Source organism: Oratosquilla oratoria, chromosome 12 (assembly GCF_046742065.1).
Source record: "Oratosquilla oratoria isolate Oo_2021 chromosome 12, ASM4674206v1, whole genome shotgun sequence".
In the NCBI taxonomy this organism is placed as follows: Eukaryota; Metazoa; Arthropoda; class Malacostraca; order Stomatopoda; family Squillidae; genus Oratosquilla; species Oratosquilla oratoria.
The window spans coordinates 15,637,729-15,660,228 of NC_134788.1; the positions used below are offsets into that span (position 1 = coordinate 15,637,729).

The 22,500-nt window shown below is 37.6% G+C and overlaps 1 protein-coding gene and 1 pseudogene across 1 annotated transcript in view; both read right to left on the reverse strand.

Moving 5' to 3' along the window:
• Positions 1–22,500, reverse strand: part of LOC143030229 (uncharacterized) — a 50,558-nt gene that overhangs the window by 11,690 nt on the left and 16,368 nt on the right. Inside the window, exons 2-3 of the mRNA XM_076193388.1 lie at positions 16,290–16,426; positions 3,370–3,476 (exon numbers count right to left, since the gene is read on the reverse strand). Of these exons, the coding sequence (XP_076049503.1) occupies positions 3,370–3,476; positions 16,290–16,422 (240 nt within the window). The 5' untranslated portion in view covers positions 16,423–16,426. The remainder of the gene's footprint in view (positions 1–3,369; positions 3,477–16,289; positions 16,427–22,500) is intronic.
• Positions 12,231–12,705, reverse strand: LOC143032033 (uncharacterized; annotated as a pseudogene).

Consider the following 22,500-nt stretch of genomic DNA (forward strand, 5'->3'; position numbering starts at 1 on the left):
TGCTGTTCTCTAGATTTCTTTTTCATTGATGACTTTGTGTACCAAGACTTATTCTTATTTCATATGTGACTTTTTGTGCTTCACCGGTTCCTTTCCTAGTGTAATATTTCGTGTCATCTTGTGCTATGCCAGTTCCTTTCCTAGTGTTTAATTTTGTGACATCTCGTACCTTGTCTGTTCCTTTCCTAGTGTATCTTATTTTTAAACCTCTTTGTAACAACTTTTTCTGTATTCCCCTGAAGATGTGAATTACACGAAAGCGCTTTGGGAATTACTGTTTTCTTCCGATTTCCTTAGTGGTTACGAGAAAAAAAAACCATATATATATATATATATATATATATATATAATGTATATATATGTATATATATTACAAAGGATTACAAAGGCGGAGCATGCCGACAGGAGACCTTTTGATCCATATCTAGGTCGGATGCGAGAAAAAAAAGTCATATTGATAATAAAACAATACATAAAAACTATAATAATGTAAATAACAAATAAAATACACAAATAAATGCATAGGTATAGTTAAATACAGGTAAATAGTAAATAATAATAAATTGACATATAACTAATAATAAATGAAAATCAAACAGACAAATGATAACAAAACAAAAACAAATATAAGATAAATTATAATCATTACAGCATCTTACTTAGGTATTTATCTAAATGATTTTTAAAGCTTCGAACTGAATTACATTGCACTACCTGTGCAGTAAGTTTATTCCATTCATTAACTACACGGTTGGCAAAGTTGTTTCTACCTACTTCCAAACTGAATCTATTTCCGGACAGTTTGAGACCATTGTTTCTTGTCTGATTCTCATTCAATGTGAAAATTTGGTCACTTTTGATGTTGTCAATTCCCTTTAGAATTTTAAAGACCTGTATCAAGTCACCTCTGAGTCTACGCTTTTTTTTAGGGAAAACAGATTCATGTGTTTTAGTCGATTTTCGTATGATTTATTTTTGATATTTGGAATCAGTTTTGTGGCTCGCCGTTGTACTTTTTCCAGTCTGTCAATGTCTTTAATGAGATTCGGTGACCATACGGAAACAGCATATTCCAAATGTGGACGAACTAACGATTTATATAGCTTGTTAATGAGTGATGGACTTTTGAAATCAAAAGATCGCGCAATCAGTCCTAGAATCTTATTTGCTTTCTCAGAGGCTGAAATACACTGCTTGGATGATTTGAGGTCGTTACTGATAATTGCGCCGAGATCTTTTTCACTATCCACTTTTGTTAACGAATTTCCAAATAACTTGTAATCGTACTTCCTGTTATTTTTACCTATGTGCATTACCTTGCATTTACTTGTGTTAAATTTCATTAGCCACTTTTCAGACCATTGCTGTAATTTATCTAAATCTTCTTGAATATCTAATTGGTTTGAGTGATCATTTGCCACTCCGCACACTTTTGTATCATCATATATACTATGAATAGAAATGGCCCAAGAACGGAACCCTGAGGAACTCCACTTCCAACACTTTACCATCCAGAAGTTTTTCCATTTAAAACAACTCTCTGTTTTCGACCTTTCAACCAATTACTAGTCCAACCTAATAGGCTACCACTTATTACATGCAAAGCTAATTTAGTAAGTAGTCTTTCGTGTGGGACGGTATCAAAAGCTTTTGCAAAGTCTAGATATGTTAAATCTATATTGTTTCTTTTGTCATAATTCGAGATAACTGTGTTGTAGAATTCGAGTAAGTTAGTCACGCAAGAACGTTTCCGTCTGAAACCATGCTGGCTATCATTTATCAAACGGTTACTTTCTAAATGATGTTCGATAGCATCTCTGATGATATTTTCCATTATTTTTCCTACGATTGAAGTCAAACTTATAGGCCTATAGTTATTTGGTTTCTTTTTGTCACCTTTTTTTGAATATGGGAGTAACGTTAGCTAGCTTCCATTCTCTTGGGACATCTCCGGATATGATGGATTTCTTGAAAATAATTTCTAATGAAACAACAATCTCATTTTTCATTTCCTTTAAGATTCTTGGATGCCAACCGTCAGGCCCTGGTGTTTTATTAACTTTGAGTTTGTCTATACACCTTTTAATTTTTTTCTTTTGTTATATTGTATTTACCGTAGTGAGTAGGTTTACCCCAGACCTTTCACAAGTTTCAGTTTGGAATTCACTTTGAGGTGTTTCGTTTACGAATACCGAGCTAAAATAATTGTTTAAGATATTACACATTCCTTCATTTGAATATTCAAGTTGACCGTCAGCAGATAATAGTGGACCAATGTGATTCCTAACAACCTTTTTATCTCTACTGTAACTATAGAATTCTTTGGGATTCTCTTTGGATTTATCAGCGATATTTATCTCATATTGTCGTTTTTGTTTTTCTACTGTCTTATGTATATATATATATATATATATATTAGTTGTGATATACATATATGTATATATATATGTATATATATAATGTATGTATATACATATATGTAAATTTAAGATTCGGGGTCAATTGGTTCAATTTATCATGGAACACTGGGGTAAGGCCAGATTAGTGTTCAAGTTCCACTGCGGTTTCAGGAGGAAAATAGTCGAATCAGCATTAATTGAGGAATGCCCTAATATTAATATTTCCAAAGGGCAGTGGACACCTCACATGATCTCACGTGCGGCAGTTAACAAGTTGGTACGGACCTTACAATCCCCCCTCTCCTCCTCCGCCACCCCAGTTTGCCCCGCGCTTGAGTGAGGTCATCTGTCCACATCTCTTCTTCTCTGTAGCTTATAAGTCCCCTCTGTACTCTGCTCTATGTACTTTCCTGAAGAGGGCTACAGTTGATAGCCGAAATATAGGATTCTTCTTTATGCGAAGTTTATTCTCTCCGACTGTGGGTTCCTGTGTGTCATATACATATATACATATACAGTATATGTATATATATATATATATATATATATATATATATATACATATATATATATATACATATATATATACATATATGTATATATATATACATATATATACATATATATATATATACATATACATATACATATATGTATATATATATACATATATATACATATATATACATATATATACATATATATATATACATTTATATATATACATATATATATTATATATATACATACATATACATATAAACATATATATATGCATATATATATATACATATATTATATATATGTATTATATGTACATATATATATACAGTATATGAATATATATATATATATATATATATATTATATATATATATTATATATATATATTTGTATATATATATCCATCCATACATACATATACGTGTATTTCCTTTAAATATGTAGACACGTTGCTGAACCTGACTACCTGTATGAGCCTGGGATCATCTTGGTCGAAGGTGACCGGGCCCCTTAGGAGCTGTTCACTCTCCACGACGACAGCATGCGGGCCTAGAATCTCGTCGATACATCGCGCTGAAAAAAGAAATTCGAGTGCGTGTGTGAATGTACAAGTAAATAAATGAATGCATGAAAATAGATAAAATACACAATTATATATATATCTATATATATATATTATATATATATATATTTGTATATATATGTAAAGTAGACCACTTGGAAAAAGAAACTAACGAAGCAGAGCGCTTTCGTATATTACATCTTCAATGCAAAAAGATGCAATATACGAAAGCGCTATGGTTCGTTAGTTTCTTTTTCCAAGTGGTCTACTTATCAAAGTGGACACACGTACCCGTGTTCTTATTAGCATGTTATATATACATATATATATCTATATTGTATATATATATATATATATATATATATATCATATACTTTTTCATATATATATATATATCATATTTATATTATATATATATATATATATTATATACTTTATATATATATATGTTATATATCATATACTTTATATATATATATATATTATATATATATATATATATATGATATACATGTATACATCAACACGCACATATATACATATATATTATATACTTTTATATATATATATATATATTATACATATGCTTATATATACATATATATGTAATATATACATATATGTTGAGACATTGGGACAATTATGAGATAGGTGGAAGGGGAAACACGGGTCTTGATCCGATTATTGAGTTTATTCCTGACCGGTTTCGCTTTACAGTAGCTTCTTCAGAGTATCGTTCCTCTGAAGAAGCTACTGTAAAGCGAAAACGGTCAGGAATAAACTCAAGAATCAGATCAGGACCCGTGTTTCCCCTTCCACCTTTCACACATACACGCATACATATATACATATATATACATACATATATATCGTATATTGGGGCGCAGGTTCTCCTTAATGCAAACTGAGTTAAGCACCACAGCATTGTCACAATTATTTATTTTCTATATTGGAACACGAAAGGGCATCCAAATCCGATAAATCTTCTTCATTCGATGTGAAGTCACTTTCGTATTGCTTGCGAATGTAAACAACAACTGTTACGTCATCAGTTGTCCTAACGGTGGAAAATATAACCACAACCTTGAAAAGTTCGTTTGCTATCAGGCACTTTTAAGAAAATACTGTTTGGATCAAATCAAGACCATAAAAAACTAGAAACGTGCATTTTAGTGTTCCAACTTCTGAGTTATATTTTCATGCATGGAATAACAAAAAGAAATTTAAAACCTTCCTTCCCAGTTGACCTTGAAGTTGTGGAATGCGAGGAAAAGGGTGATCTAGAACACTCTAACGTTTCGTTCGCGTAGAACTTCTGAAGAAGTTCTACGTGAACGAAACGTTAGAGTGTTCTAGATCACACTTTTCCTCGCATTCCACAACTTCAAGGTCAACTGGGAAGGAAGGTTTTAAATTTCTTTTTGTTATTCCATGCATGAAAATATAACTCAGAAGTTGGAACACTAAAATGCACGTTTCTAGCTTTTTATGGTCTTGATTTGATCCAAACAGCATTTTCTTAAAAGTGCCTGATAGCAAACCAACTTTTCAAGTTTGTGGTTACATTTTTTTTTATAATTTTTCCTGCCAAATCACAATCCCTGTTTTCTCTTTTTCCTTTTTCATTTCAGTAATTTTCACCACTTCCCTTTCTCCCTCTTCTCCGTTCTCAATTACCTTTGCGTCAAAAAGCAATCTTGCAACCCTCTAGTAATGTGGGAAATATAATATTCTTATCTTCTTTTTGTGTAATCAAGTCCATATGTGGTATGCCCTCTTTCGTAACATGACTGTTAGATATCAGATTCAACACAAATCAAATTTCTCTGCGTTGATGACAATTTTGTATTCTCTCTTTTTCTCGATGTATATTTTTATATATATTCCGTTGTGAAGTTTATAACAAGTTCTATAATAAAATTACAGGTGTCTAATCAAACACTTGTCATGTAACACTTGCTAACTGATAAGGCTATCTCAAGTACACAGCTTTATCATTATCTATTGTTCCTTGAGTTCTTAGGGTATCCCCTTCTGTAGAAGACATGGGAGAGACATCTATACTTCTTCCTCTTATGGAGATCTTATTATGAGTGTGAATAACTTCTTCAAAATGTTCTCGCAGTCGACATGGCGTCATAATAAGCCACGGGACGTGACCAGAAATAACCACATTTCAAGTTTGTTTGACAATTTATCCACGTAAGAAATATTAGATTTTTTTTTTTTTTTTTTGGGGGGGGGGGTAATTTTTGGGGTACTCTTTTGAAATATACAATGTTCATGTGGATATATTTGCACGCTAAAGGTAGGGTTACACTACTCGTCGATAAGCTTGGAGTCCAACTTTTACATTCGTTCGTCCAACAATAAGTTACACGTTAAATCCAGCCTTGCCTTGTAGAAAAGTTCCCCACCAATCACGTGAAAGGATCTACAGCAAGCCCCACCCTTTATCCAGAATGAGGAATCTCGTTGGCAGAGCCAACGCCTATGCCACTTTCTCAAATATTTTATCCCAATTAACTTTGAACGACCCGCAATCTCTTTAAAAATGCATATTTGACGATTTTTGCCTATCTTATACACACACATATTATCGAGCACTGCACTAGGTAGAAGATATTTGTCATCCATAGAAAATGTTAATTGAAGGACTGACTCAGTGAGTGAGAGACTATATTATCATTATTTCTTAATATAGTCGGGAAGCCTCACATCCCAAAGCGCCTCTTTTGGACGTATCTGTTCTACGGGAGCATGGACAACTTTAATATTCCACTACATCACGGCGAAAAGTGTAGATATCAAGCAAATGGTGAGAAGAGTTTTCGCGCGTGAGAAGAATTACCAATGCTTACATACATCAGTTGATATGAATGTAAGACACATATATTGTGGTAATAATCAAACACTCGTTTGAATACTAATGTATGTATAGAAAAGGTGGTAGAGAAACGCGGGTTAGAGTGAGAACACTATATTCCTGACGTTTCGACTACAAGTCTTCTTCAGAAGACTTGTAGTCGAAACGTCATGAATATAGTGTTCTCAATCTAACCCGCGTTTCTCTACCACCTTTTCCATACATACATTAGTATTCAAACGAGTGTTTGATTATTACCACAATATAAATTTAATTTTTTATTTTCTATTTTAGGATCATTTTATACTATTAAATAATTCATCTTTTATAACTGAATAAATTACATATGTTAAATATGTCGTAAATACGAATACTCTTAACCCATTCAACTCCGATGACAAGATGTCTTGTCATTTGGTCAAATAAAACAAAAAATCATAAAACACCAAAATGTTTGATCAAACACCAGAAAAATATGACGTCAATCCTCGCTTCGCTCGCAGCGAAGCGAGGACTGACGTCATATTTTTCTGGTGTTTGATCAAACATTTTGGTGTTTTATGATTTTTTGTTTTATTTGACCAAATGACAAGACATCTTGTCATCGGAGTTGAATGGGTTAACGTGTATCTTCAGTTTCTTTTCTTCGGATCTTTTCTGAACTGTGGACGTATTGCGTTGGGCGTCCCTAGGCTTGGATTCCAACCCATATCCTCCAACGTTGGACGAAATCCAACCCATCCGTTGACTAGTGCAACCGTACCTTAACTCTCTACATGCTATAAAATTTATGCACAGTGGAACACACTGCATGGTGAAATATGGCAAAAAACACAACAGGAAGAAATGTTATTAAGAAACTAGTTGCTTTTAGGTATATAGAGGTGCTCTTCACAAAGATGCAATATTTATGATGGCAAATGTGTACATTAATCCCTCAGAGGGCCATGACATGGCCGCCCATAGAACATAGACTAAAAAAAAAAAAAAAAAAAAAAAAAAAAAAAAAAAAAAAACAGGAAAGAGAAATAGCCAAAATGAACACGTCTGTGTTATCACTGCGTATGGCGATGTCTTTGTAATTCTGAGATGAGCATCCTAGTGTCCACTTCTTCATGGTCACAGCAGAGCTCATTGACTTTAGTTACTACCAAGATACCATCAGAGGGTTTTAGTGAATGACATTCATTTCCACGTGATACATACACTGTCGTACCTTGAAATTTCTGTCACGGCATGGGTCCATACCTGGAAGAAAAATTCGAAAAGAGACTGTTTTTCCCACAGGAGAGATATTTCCTAAATTGGCACGGCGGTTTTTTTTATCTAGCCTCATTTGGTGCTGAATCAGCAACAAAATCTACATGGATGGGTCTATTGCTCATAGCCTGTTGCATTCTTTAGGATTTTTTTTTTTCAGCAAGCTTCCCAAAAGAACGTGGAATGTCCTTTTGCTTCTGAAGAAGGGTCATACCATCTACTATCCATCCAGTGTCAGGTGATGGGTTTATATTATCAGACTGACTCTGGCCTTCAATGTGATGAGCCAGTTTGGCCTTATTGGTCTTGATGATGCAACGTCCATGTTGAGCTAAACATAGTGGGTATGGGTGTCCGCTATAGGAGAGTATTTCCTGCATGCCCAGATCTTTTGCCTCGGCAATCATAACAAATGGTTGAACTCTTTGCACGATGATTCCATTTGTGTTGCGAGTAGTGCCTGTCCCTGTTTCTGTATCTCCCCCAAAGTCATTATAAAACGCCAGCGACGCTGGTTCCCTTCCACAAAACCTTCAGGCAATGTGTTGCCCAACTACTTAATCTGCCTCTCAGCCAGGGCAGTATCATATTCTAGCACTTTGCTACGAGATACAGAATGCTCAAATCCATTAGAATACCAATTATCTGTGATGAACCTGGGAGATGCCTCATTGTCATGCCTAGTGCTAGATGTTTTGGGTGGCATTTTTCCTTTCGTGGCAAAGTAAATGACATCCTGGCAAGTTGAAAGCGACCTCCTCTTGCCCTCAGGGCCAATATCCACTCTGCATTCAAATTCAGCTTCCTTACTTACACCAGTGCACCATGAAAAAAAGGAGTTCGGCTGGCATAAGTTCTTCAATGTCACTGTTGTTTAAATAAGATGCAGTTGGAGGACATGGGTATCCTGGTGGTGGTACTTCAGAAAGAGCATTTCTTGGCTTAAGAGCAGACATGTACAGCTGACTCTGGCGTTTAAATAAGATGCAGTTGGAGGACATGGGTATCCTGGTGGTGGTACTTCAGCAAGAGCATTTCTTGGCTTAAGACCCATTAAACTCCGATGACAAGAGTTCTTGTCATTTGGTCAAATAAAACAAAAAATCATAAAACACCAAAATGTTTGATCAAACACCAGAAAAATATGACGTCAGACCTCGCTTCGCTCGCGAGCGAAGCGAGAACTGACGTCATATTTTTATGGTGTTTGATCAAACATTTTGGGTATGATTTTTTGTTTTATTTGACCAAATGACAAGACATCTTGTCATCGGAGTTTAATGGCTTAAGAGCAGACATGTACAAATGGCACTGTCCTGGTAGCTGGGAAAAGGGATCCTTCTGAATCAGGCACTTGCTCGCTTTCATTTTCTGTTTTAGTGGAACTATTCTCCATCTCCTCTCCTAGAAACCTCGGTCTACTTTCGAATTCACACAGAACTAGTTCACTTGAATTTCTGCGGATTTTCTTCAGTAAATCAAGCAGCGGAGAGGGTTTCCGAAAACGACGATTCAACTGACAATTTCTGGAGCTCCAGTTTCTGTCCCTTTTATCTCTGTCCCGATCCTTTTAAAAATCATTAGTTTGTTCACACTGAATATTTATTCCCATTTCATTATCTGCTTCTCTAAAAAAAAAAAAAAAAAACAGTTGAAGAAGTCATCGACTGTCACTTACTCCGGTTTCTTCTGTCCCAAGCACTCAATATACTGGATATAGCAGGAATTATGATACATGGCCTCTTTCGCTACTAAACACACATCGCAGGTTTTTAGCATTACGTATCGATCCTGCTTCCTTGCTGCAGCATTCCGTATTTTAGTTGCAGCTGAGAATGTCATGCATTGCTGCAACTGTTCCTGATTTCTTTTACATGAATGTCTCGGTCCGAAATTTCACCCACTCCCACCCCACCCCACCCCACCCCACCCCAAACCGACACAGCGAACACTCCTTTGAAAAATTGCCTAGTCTTTTCCATCTGCAACCTACCCCTGGGTTGCACAAGACATGAGATCGTATTCAGGGCCGGTGCTACGAAACGCGGGTCACAATTAGAAAACGGATGGCGAGGCCACTACTCTACAAAAGTAGAAATGTATGTTTATATTTTATGTTGTATGCTCGTCTTTAACCCATTCAACTCCGATGACAAGATGTCTTGTCATTTGGTCAAATAAAACAAAAAATCATAAAACACCAAAATGTTTGATCAAACACCAGAAAAATATGACGTCAATCCTCGCTTCGCTCGCAGCGAAGCGAGGATTGACGTCATATTTTTCTGGTGTTTGATCAAACATTTTGGTGTTTTATGATTTTTTGTTTTATTTGACCAAATGACAAGACATCTTGTCATCGGAGTTGAATGGGTTAAAAAATAAATGCTTATTACACAAAAAATTTGAGAGACAATATGCAAATTTGATCTTTTTTAATACAAAGGAAATTACAACCAAACTGATTATACACAGATCTTTTAGAAAAAGACTTGCTTTTTTATTTGCAAAATCTCTCAAAATATTTTCAAAGTTGATATATTTTTCAAGTTTTAGCAGTCATTTTCTATAGATAGCATTGCCAAATTGTTTAGTTTCTCTTGTGAAATTGTTGACCGTATGTTTTGATAATTTTTTATTTTGAAAAACTTTTTTCACTTGATGCGGGTGCTACAGGCATTGTTAAGTAAACCTTCAAATCAATGAAAACATTAGGAAATGCTGTAAAGCGATTGTTTACTACCAAGTATTGAAATATAGCATGAGGCTTAATGATACTGGAGGGAAATAAAAGTCTTCAGAGCTTCCAGTTCTTCAGCCAACAGATAGCCATCAACGTGTTTAGTTTTTTCAGTAACTATCTCTCAGTCAGTGCTCTGTTTTATTGTGGTGTCTCCTAATGCTGCTTTAAGGTCTGCTGTGTGTTTCTTTATTTTCGCCTTCTGTATACTTTGAAAGTTATTTAGAAACCCAAATAATTTTACATGGCTTTTAAGTTGTTCAAACCTGCACTCCATGGACTGAATAGCTTGGTCTAGCATTAAGTTGAAGCACTGAGCTCTATGTTTCTTTTGGATCATCTGAAGGATATCTTATCTCAAATGAAACCATTGTCTTCCTTCTATGTATTTTTTTTGTATTATTTTTTTTTTCTAATTATCTTAACTCCAGTGGTAATTGAACAGCTTCAGCCAATTCATTTGCACCTACCAGAATATCATTAAAACCTTCCTCTATAAATTCTTAGCCATGATAATATCTTTTCAAATGGTTCCAAGCCTTCATCAACGTCCTTTGTTTTCCTTGTAGTTCCGTGCTTACACAGTTAACTTTAAAATGTACTTCACACCAAATTATCAAAGAAACTGAAAATATGTTGTCTTTTAGCTGGTTTACTAAAGATTCAGCCTCTGCTTTTACCTGGGGCTCATCCGTTATCTCTGATATTTCCACAAGTGCATCATATACTTCTCCAACCTGATAACGAATAGCTTCAACGCTATCAATCCGACACTCCCACCTTGCCTTGCTCAAGGGTTTATCTGATAATCCAGGTACATGTTTCTTAAAAACTGCCCACCTTTTTGTTGATGATGAAAACAGTATGTACATTGTTTGCAGAATTCCAGAAAATGTTTTAGCATCTAGACAACACTTGGCTACATCTTCGAGTAAAAGGTTATAATTGTGACATGCACAGGGTACAAAAAATGCTCTTGAATTATCTTTCAACAGTCGTGCTTGTACTCCAGATGTGTGACCTTTCATGTTGCTACCGTTGTCATAGCCTTGGCCTCAAATGTCTGTCACTTCTAGATTTAATTCCTTCAATGTGTTTAATAATGTTTTATATGCATCTTATCCTGTGCTAATTTCAATTTGTGCAAACTTTAAGAAATGTTCATAAACACCTGAAGGAGCCAAATGCTTTGCACGTTCAATTACGATTTTTTTTGTGTTCTTTGTCAATTGTCTGTCCACTACAAAGTCTTTAGTGTAACTGTAGCGACACGTCAATATCTCCATTTTCTGTGGCTAAGTTTCCCGCGTATTCCGTCTTTACTCTGCCAATCTTATTGTAAAAGTTGTATTTCACCAACATCATCAAATTACTTCATATGAAACTTTTTATTTTCATCATATTTATTATAACCTATTTTTTGTATAATAATCAAGCCTATGTACGTACACATATAAGACTATATTTGTATACGTAATCTTTTCATCATTCACATGGAGGTGTGCAATACGATGCAATGAAGTTCGACAATGAATTGATGTTGCCAGATATTTCTGAGACATCAAAAGTAGTCTCATTCACCTCTACAAATTTTTTATGTTCAAACACATGTAATGCCTAAACTCCATGTGGCTTTCAGATGGTTCTTTGAATTGTTAACTCATTAAACTCTGATGACAAGATTCTTGTCATTTGGTCAAATAAAACAAAAAATCATAAAACACCAAAATGTTTGATCAAACAGCACCAGAAAAATATGACGTCAGTCCTCGCTTCGCTCGCTCGCGAGCGAAGCGAGGACTGACGTCATATTTTTCTGGTGCTGTTTGATCAAACATTTTGGTGTTTTATGATTTTTTGTTTTATTTGACCAAATGACAAGAATCTTGTCATCAGAGTTTAATGGATTAAGTAATCTCTTACATTTTTATCTATATCTGCTGGCCAACTGGTAGGGTCATCATACATGTTAATTACAACTGTATTCATGGATGATCTATCACTGCATCATGTTTGGGCTTGTTTTTTTCCCGGTCATGAATATGCTTTCTGCTTTGGCACAGTCTTCTGGTGTATTGAGATCGTCTTCAATTTGATTCACAACTCCGTCATCCTTTTCTAATTTGTTATCAATGTCATCATTGTATTTATCAACTGTAATTGGGCTCAAGGCTATATCATCATTTTCTGAATAGTTTTTGTTTTCTTCATCCTTAATACATGGGTGCTTGAAAGATGGAGTGACAAAGTATTTGTTGATAGCACCTCTATACTTTTAATTTTCAGAAACCTTAGTCTTGGCCAGTGCTTGTTTCTGGTTACCACTTAGATATTATTTACGCCCTTTGTCTCGATCTCTAATTGTGCTTGCCATGATGTAAAGCCTTTATATATATTCTTTTTAGAAAAGACAATGCCAATAATCTGAAATAAAAAATGCAATAACACGAAGGAAGGAAGAGAAAGAAAGAAGCAAGTTTAAAGGATGAAAGAAGTAAAGAAATTTAATATTAAAAAAGTTATAAAAAATATTGTCTTAAAATTTCCGTTTTGAGAAATCGCCTTGTAAAGATTCTGCACGCGGCTCGAGAAACTGGGGGACGCATCGCTACGCCAGTCGACCAAATTTTCATTATTTTTTCCCCGAGATACAATTGAACATGATTTTCTTCTTAGAGTGGGCCCTTTCTGTAGTCGGGCATTTTTGTCGATAGGGAGTAGGTGACCGACGAAATTACCCGACAGACTCCAATAGGATTTCGTGGGGAACCCAACATTCTTGTCCGATGACTTTTGTGGGCAAACCCGACACATGTTTTTCACTACGACCTATCTCACCGCAGTTATAAGTATCCATGGAACACGAAAAATAATCAATATATTCAAAATCAGCTGTTCCACCCACAAGTTATTTTTGATGCATTATCTACATTCATGACAAATGATCGTAGGCTAGGCATAGTTCCATTTCCATGGCTAATTTCGTCGTACTCTTCTTATGTAGTCGTTCTTTATATGATGTCCCAATTACTCTCTAACACTGTCATACTATTATCATGCACTATATACATACATATATATATACATATATATATATATATAGAATTATATATATATATATATATATATATATATATATATATATATACATACATATATATATACATATATATATATATATTCATGGAATACGGTAAATAATCGGTATATTTTGATCTAGCTGATCAATCGCCAACCATACATTACTGTCGTGTCATTTATATGGCTAATTAGCCCACTCTATCTATTTAGTTTTTTTTTTTTTTACACTAATGTTTTGCAAAATTATGTTGTATTCAAAGATATATTGTGCTGTGACGTCACAAAACACGAAATATTCAAAGAGCAATAATACTAAGGTCACGTGAAAAAACAGAGAATTTACACAGTATACAAAGAACTTAAAGTACGACAATTATAAAAATGAGAGAACACGTTTTTATCGTAGAGTACCTTACATAAAAACAGACGAATTCCATCTTTCGGTAACCTTTTGGTTGAAAGGACCTTTTAGTTGTCGATAGAAGTGACATGACGACAAATTTCTGTCAATTTAGTATGCATAATAAATTGATAATATGAGTAATAAAAATTTCTCGCTCGTCATTTTACTTAGAATACAGAAAAGGCTTCAAACGGTAACCATGTCGTCGCTGTACCGCAGGTTGGACACGCTATTTATACATGCACTAACTGTACAGGCAAACATAAGAACATAAGAATGAAGGAGACTGCAAGAGACCCTAAGGCCTACACTAGGCAGTTCCATGTCCATCACCACCTGTCATTCCCATCCTTAAAGTTATCTAACCGTTTCTTAAAACAACTGATAGTTTCAGCGCTCACTACATGGTTACTAAGTCTATTCCATTCGTTGACCACCCTATTTGTAAACCAATTCTTGCCTATTTCCTTCTTAAATCTAAATTTGTCCAGTTTAAATCCATTACTGCGAGTCCTGCCCTGTTGTTTTAATATGATGACCTTGTTTGCATCACCCTTGTTAAAGCCTTTGATCCACTTGAACACCTCTATTAGATCAACCCGCACTCTGCGTCTTTCCAGAGAGTGTAAGTTAAGGTGCCTAAGCCTCTCTTCGTAAGGCAAATTTCTGAGTTCATGTATCATTTTGGTCATTCTTCTCTGTACTGATTCTAGTGAATTGATGTCCATTCTGTAGGACGGAGACCAACATGATGTGGACATTGTTCAGCCTATGTGCGGAGTGAATGGGAATTAGCCCTCTCTAAGTCTCCTAAACATACCCAATGAGCTAGGCAATCACGTATTTCCATCATGAACACGAAAGGTCATGGAGGCTGCCCCCTTGGACAATGCCGCCTTGCGATTGGCTGATAAGGAGCAGCTCTGCCATCTGGCGGGTTGGAGGCGAACTAAAACCTGAAATGCAAGGCTGGCTCACTGACAACATTTATTTGCCTCTGGGTAATTAATATGTAATCAAATCCACATGGATGTTGGTTTTCTAGCAACAATTAGTATGCGTTCTCCTACCTACTCTGAAAAAATCTACTTGGAAAAATTGCCAGGCTGTGACGTAAGAACTAATGCACTAAACGTTCTTAGACTTATCGTTAATTAATCTTGGTGTTTATTTATCAATTAATTTATCATTTAATAAACTGAAGACTATTATTTTTCTTTTTATTTCTATAGTCCTAATCTTATATCTTGTTACGTTATTTACAATTTGAAGAAATTGTAAATTAAAATTTTTATATTACTTTTTTCAACCAAGTTTATTCCTGGGTGAAATTTTTTTCAACTAAATGTTGATCAAACCAGACCACTTCCTAAAAAAAAATTGGTCCATTCTGTCAGATTTATTATTTCAATTTTGACATTCCTTGATACTACTTGTCATGTATATGAAGGAGTGATTGTGCCGACAGCACTGTACGGGGCAGAAACATGGAACATAAGAGAGCAAGAGAGCAAGAGTTTGAATGTGTTTGAGATGAAATGTCTGAGAAGTATGACAGGGGTTACTAGGCTAGATAGAGTGAGAAATGAGGAGGTGAGAATGAGAACAGGGGTGATAAGGGAGTTGGGAGATAAGGTTGATGAAAGAGTATTAGGATGGTTTGGACACATGGAAAGAGGTGTGGAAGGCAGAAGTGGAAGGAGTGAACATGAGGGGGCGTCCTAGGATGAGATGGATGGATGGGGTAGAAGGGGCATTGCAGAAGAGAGGAATGTCTACTGAGGAAGAACGAGAGAGGACAGAAGATAGGGGTGAGTTGAGAAGGGTTGTGTATGGATGAGGCTGTGATGCATGAGGGGAGGGGGTGAGTGGGGGATGGGGGGTGAGGAAATATGTACGAGAAATAAATTTGACGGAGCCCGAAGGGATTTCTCCCCATCTTCTCCTTTTCTGCATGAGGGGACGGAGACGGGGGGATCGCCAAATCTATGAAGCGGCCTTGCTGTGGATGTACTGTGTCTTGCGACACTGCTTCTGACCCAGGGCAGTGGACAGGATGCAGGGATGACCCGTCATTCAGGAGGTGCCAAGATAAGAGGGAGGGTGGAAGGGAGTGGAGTGTATTAGGGATGGAATGGGTGGGAGTGGTTTATATGCCTTTTTATTTTTGGCTACCCCCCCCTCCGTGTATGGGGGAAAAAGTCTTTGGTATATGTATGTACATAATTATTACATTTATTATCCTCGTCTTCATCCAATGCTATATTTAGAAACACTAAATACCTAAAATATCATAATAAAAATATAGATACGAGATATCCGATATATAGTGAGAAGGGACCCAAGTGACCAATTCGAGAGAAAGAGGACCTACCGAGAAAGAAATACGTCCTTGCGTGAAAAAAAAAAAAATCAATTCACAACACATTTACTTGCCTGCGGTAAAAACTGAGTATATACAAATATTCACTAACCTTTTTCCTCATCTAAGTCAACCTTCTTGTTCAGAACGAGGATTGACTTGAAGCCATCAAAGATGAAAACGACGAGGACGGTGAAAACGAAGATGGCGGCCAGTCCCAGTAACGCCGGGCTTGATCGAAGCATATTTCTGCCATCGTTGATTTTGAAAAAGAAACAAATTATAATAAGAAGAAAAATAATGCATTAGATGGATATCTAAACAAATACATAGATAACATAAAGTATGACACCAATGAAGAAAAATCTTAACCTAACTTAACCTAACCTAACCAAACCAAGTTTAAAAGTATGTAACCTAACCTTCAGTGATATAGTGAAATAAGAGCACATGGAATGCATAATGAATATATATATATATATATATATATATATATATATATATATATATATATATATATATATATATCACAAGACGAAAATGTAGTAGCACATTTAGTAAAATGTCTTAATTACCCACTGTCGGAGAAACAAAGCAAAAGAAACAGTCGGACTGTATATTTCGACCACTACTGTGGTCCTCTTCAGTGAAGAGGCTGAAGAGGACCACAGTAGTGGTCGAAATATACAGTTCGACTGTTTCATTTGCTTTGTTTCTCCGACAGTGGGTAATTAAAAACACACACACACACACACACACACACACACACACACACACACACACACACACACACACACATATATATATATATATATATATATATATATATACACACACATATATATATACAAGTAACCTCTAGGAATATGAGAACTTGATAACCGAAAGTTGTCGTCTATTTAAGACATTTTCAAAAGTACCAATAGACGAAAAATTTCGGCCACCAAGTTCTCAATTTCCTAGAGGTTACTTGCATATTTTGCGAATCACATATTGCTTATGATTTCTTTGTGCGCACACACGCACACGCACACACACACATTTAACTTATTTTTTACAACTATAATTTCCTGAATGACATATGACATTCGCGTAAATTGGAAACTTGAATGTAAGGTAGGACATATGTGTTACTCATTCTAATCAAAAAGATAAAAAAAAAAAAAAAATCAGGTCTTAACACCTGTTCCAGCGTGTAACAATGATATTACACCCACACACATATATAGAGACACGCATATTTCTATACACATTTCTAACATATTTAATTTTTTCTATGTATTATTTTATTTGGTTTGATTTATTGATTCGCCTCTTTCTAGGGATAATTTTAATGGCCAACTTGTGGAATATCTTCCTAGACGGGACAATAAAAAAAAAAAAAAAAAAAAAAATTATATATATATATATATATATATATGATAAACATAAAGAATAAAGAAATAGAATAAAATAATAACAATAATATTAATAACAATAACAATTATAATTTGTCTATACTAAAAGATTTTTCCACCTTACCACGGAGGTAGCCAAGACACGTACCTATTCCCAGCCATTCCAACCCCCTTTCCTCCCTCTCATCCCAGCTTCTCGTGGATACCGGGTCATTCCTGCATCACGCCCAGCCCTGGGTCAGAAGCAATGCAGCGAGACACAGCACATCCACATCAAAGCAGCTTCATTTAATTGGTGACCCCACCCACTTCCACACCTCTTTTTACTAATCTATTCTCACTCATTCTTCCCATGTGTCCAAGCCATCCCATAATAATAATAATAATAGTAATAATAATGGTAACAATCACGATATAAATAATAATAATGATGAAGATGATAATAATAACAAATTATAGTACATACATATACCAAGGGTTTCCTCCCCCTTACAAGGGAGGTAGCCAAAATCAAAGGCATAAATCCACTCCCACCCATTTCATCCCCACATACCCCACTCCCATTCACCACCCCTCCCTCCCTCTTTTCTAAGCTCCTCATGGATGACGGGTCATCCCTGCATCTCGCCCACTCCCCTGGGTCAGAAGCAAAGCAGCAAGACACAGCACATCCACAGCAAGGCCGCTTCATTTAATCGGCGACCCCCCCCCCCCGTCTCCGTCCCCTCATGCAGGAAAAGATTAGAGAAGGGGGGGAGGAACTCCCTTCGAGCTGCATCACTTTATTTTTCACACATACTCCCTCATCCCCCACCCACTCCCTTTCATGCGTCACAGCATCATCCATACACAACCATTCTCCATTCACTCATATTCCTCAACAGACATTCCTCTCTTTCCCAATGCCCCTTTTACCCCATCCATCCACCTCATTCTAGGTCGCCATCCAAAACTCTTCCTACTCTCCTGGTTACCACTATACAGTCTATTAACCCATTCCCCTCGGATGACATGATGTGGTGTCAAGGAATGGTTGGACACTAAATCAGCTGACATCAAAACATACCATGAGTAAATTGGATCACTACCTCCATGGCATCAAGGGGGAGATAAACAGCGTACCTCAGGTGGCATGATATCATGCGCACGATGGGTGGCATGTGTTTTTTACATCGTATTTACTTGTTTTTTGTGTTGTTTTTTCCAAATAGACGGTACTTGATACTTACATGGGAATAGTTTATAATTATGACGTAATAATGACGTAATGCCTACGTCACCCTCCTGTGGTGTATGGTTAGACATAAATTTCTCCAATTGATACCTAATGATACTTTCACAGGATTAGTCGATAATTGTGATGTAATTATGACATAATAATGACGTAAGCCTCGCGGGCAACCTCCTGTGGTGAGGAGGGAGAGGGGGAGGAGGAAGAGGGGGAAGAGGGAGAGGGGGAGGAGGGAGAGGGGGAGGAGGGAGAGGGGGAGGAGGGAGAGGGGGAGAGGGGAGGGGGGAGAGGGGAGGAGGGAGAGGGGGAGGAGGGAGAGGGGGAGGAGGGAGACGGGGAGGAGGGAGAGGGGGAGGAGGGAGAGGGGGAGGAGGGAGAGGGGGAGGAGGGACAGGAGAAGGGAGAGGAGGAGGAGGGAGAGGAGGAGGAGGGAAAGAGAGATGAGGAGAGGCGGAGGAGGAGAAGGGGGAATGGGAGGAGGATTGGGGAAGGGAAAAGAAGAGGAGGAGGAAGGGAGAGGAGGAGGAGAGAGGGAGAAGATGCCAACTGATACTTTCCCGGGATTAGTCGATAATTATGATGTAATTATGACCAAAGCGGGTGGGCAGTCTCCTGTGGTGCATAATTACGCTGGATTGGCTGCTCAGCGCAGAGTCACGGGTTCACTGACCTCGCCCATTATAAGTAAATTTCTTCAATTGATGCCAACTGATACTTTCCCGGGATTAGTCGATAACTATGATATAATTATGATGTAATTATGACGGAAGCCGGGTGGGCAATCTCATGTGGTGCATAATTACGCTGGATTGGCTGCTCAGCGCAGAGTCACGGGTTCATTGACCTCGCCCATTATGACGAAAATAATTTATGACATTTCATCTCGTGATTTGTGGTTTGCACCTGCCGGCTTTGACCTAACTGGACCAAATTCAACAATGATTGTGATTGGGGGACAAGGACACATAGAGTCCCCTTATTGGCCAGCAATATCTATAAAAGGTCGGTCAAGGCCTCCTTCCAGCATTAGGAACCGGTCAACATTGAAGATGTCATCTGCACCTGCTCGCCGTCAACCAGAACCTCAGCCCTCAACCTCGAGGCAAGATCCTGAGGAAGATAGCCAGGATAGTCTGGATGAATCCACGGAGGACTCGTCGCAGTGCGAATCCAGCGACTTTGAGTTGGACTATGTAAGCACCTTGGATACAACCATTGACAGTGACGAGCCCCTCTTGGGTGTGAGGGGCAAGGACTGGAAAAGGAACGCTCCAGGGACAACAGGGTTTACGTGGTCCAACAACGAAAACGTCGTAAGGAGGTATGGATTCACGGGCAAGACCGGCATCACGGTGGAGCTCGACGACTCCTCGTCTGTCATGGACGTCTATAAAGCGTTCATGACAGACGAACTGATTTCCCACATTGTCGAGGAGACCAACCAGTATGTAGAGTTGATACAGCCAACATTATTCATGTGTTTTCTTATACTCAAACAGAAAAGGTGAGCATAGTATTTACTTGAGCTATTTCCTTGCTCTTATTTTCTATAGGTTTGCCGGAGTACCTTCCGCTGGGTGGCATCTTCTTACATCTCCAGAATTGCACCTGCATCTTGGCTTGAGGCTCATGATGGGCCTCACCATAAAGCCCAGGTTGCAGGACTACTGGTCGACGGACCGAGCTTTCTACCAGCCCTTGTTTGGAGACAATGCCCAGAACGAGGTTCGAACAGATCTCGGCAAATCTTCATTTTGCCAATAATGAAGATGAAGATGAGGAGGATAGACTTTGGAAGCTGAGGCCGGTCATAGACATGCTCAGCCACAGGTTTTCATCGGTATATGTGCCTGCCCAGCACATTTCCATCGATGAAAGCCTGTGGAAGTTCAGGGGCCGCCTCAGCTTCCGAATGTACAATCCATCTAAACGTGCTCGTTTTGGGTTCAAAGTATGTATAAAATACATAAATTGTAAATGTATACTTTCAGCATATGATTACATTATTTGACTACACTACACACATGACTACACTACACCATGAATCATTATTATTCTTATTCTACAGGTGTACAAGCTGTCGGAGAGCTCGGGGCCTGCCGCCGGATACACTGCCGCCTTCAAGATCTATTCAGGGAAGGATAGAAGTGAACTTCCCTGTTCACAGAAGGCGGTAGTGGACCTCATGGAGGACGCCGACTTCTTTGACAAGGGGTTCATTGTTTATGTGGATAACTGGTACACATCTACTTCCTTGTTACACTATCTTCAGGCTCGGAAGACTGGGGCCGTCGGAACCGTCAGGGTGAACCGGCGCTATATGCCTGCGGACCTCAGCGTGGACAAGAGAGGGGATGTGGACCATCGGTCGACTGCCACAGGGATGCTGTGCTTGCAATGGAAGGACAAAAGGACGGTCACCATGCTAAGCACAGTCCACACATCCGGCATGGTTGATGTGCAGAGCCGTGGTAAGGTGATCCAGAAGCCAAGTGTATTGCGGAATACACCAAGCATATGAAGGGTGTCGATCTGAGCGACCAGCTTGCCAGGTCGTACCCTTCAGTCAGGCGATGGAAGTGGTATAAGAAACTTTTTCTTCCTGTATGACATGACAATACTCAATTGCCATGCCATATGGAAAAAAACTGGGCCACAAAAGGGATCATTACCATTTCCACTGGACCCTGGCAAATGCCATACTCGATGAGTATGTCGGGCTTCTGGAGCCCTACAACCAGCGTGGCAGCCCATCTCCCATGCCCGTTCCCTCAAGACTGCAAGGGAAGACTTCCCATGCAGTCACAATGACAGAGGGGGGCAAATACCAAAGGTGCTTTTTGTGCTACCGTGACGGTAAGAGGAAGATGACCCGCAGTACGTGCAGGGTGTGCAAGAAGCCACTCTGCACGTATGGTTGCTTTCAAAAGTACCACGAGAAAAAAAAAATTGTAAGTATTTATCGGGTCATCTTTCTCTCCCCCCTCTATCATGGGTCAGAAGCAATGCAGCAAGACACGGTACCCCCTATTCCCTGTGGCTGTGGCCGTGATGGATCAGAAGCAATGCAGCAAGACACAGCAATATTTTTGTGGTACTATGGTTCAGAAGCAAATGCAGTAAGAACCAGCAAATTACAATCGGGTCATTCCTCGCCCGATCTGGGTAAGAAGCAATGTAGCAAGACACAGCACACCTTATTTTCATTGTGTGAGTGTATATATATATTGTGTATATATATTTTTCTATATATGTATTGGATATGGTCAGAAGGAATGTGGCAAGACACAGCACACTTTATCATTTTGTGTTTTTGTATATATATTGCATATATATATATATGTATATTTGTATATTTTTATACATAAAGGTGTAGGATATGATATTGTGTTTTCATACTTTCCAAAATTTTAGAACAAAATAATACATACAGTTTCTGTTGTATTATACATCCGTAACTTCCTAACTCTCATAGGGAAAAAAAAGGACATACTTTGAAAAAAAAAACCTAAATATTTTTCTTATATACAGGGCTAGCATGAAGAATATGAAAGCATTTCAGTGTGTCTCATGACTACTGAGGAAAACCTATACATATGGATAGGTGTTTTACAAAGTCCTTTTTTTTTGTCATATTTTACAAAAAACTAAAGTGTATACTTTGAGCTCTCACAGAAGAATAAATCTCATTTTCA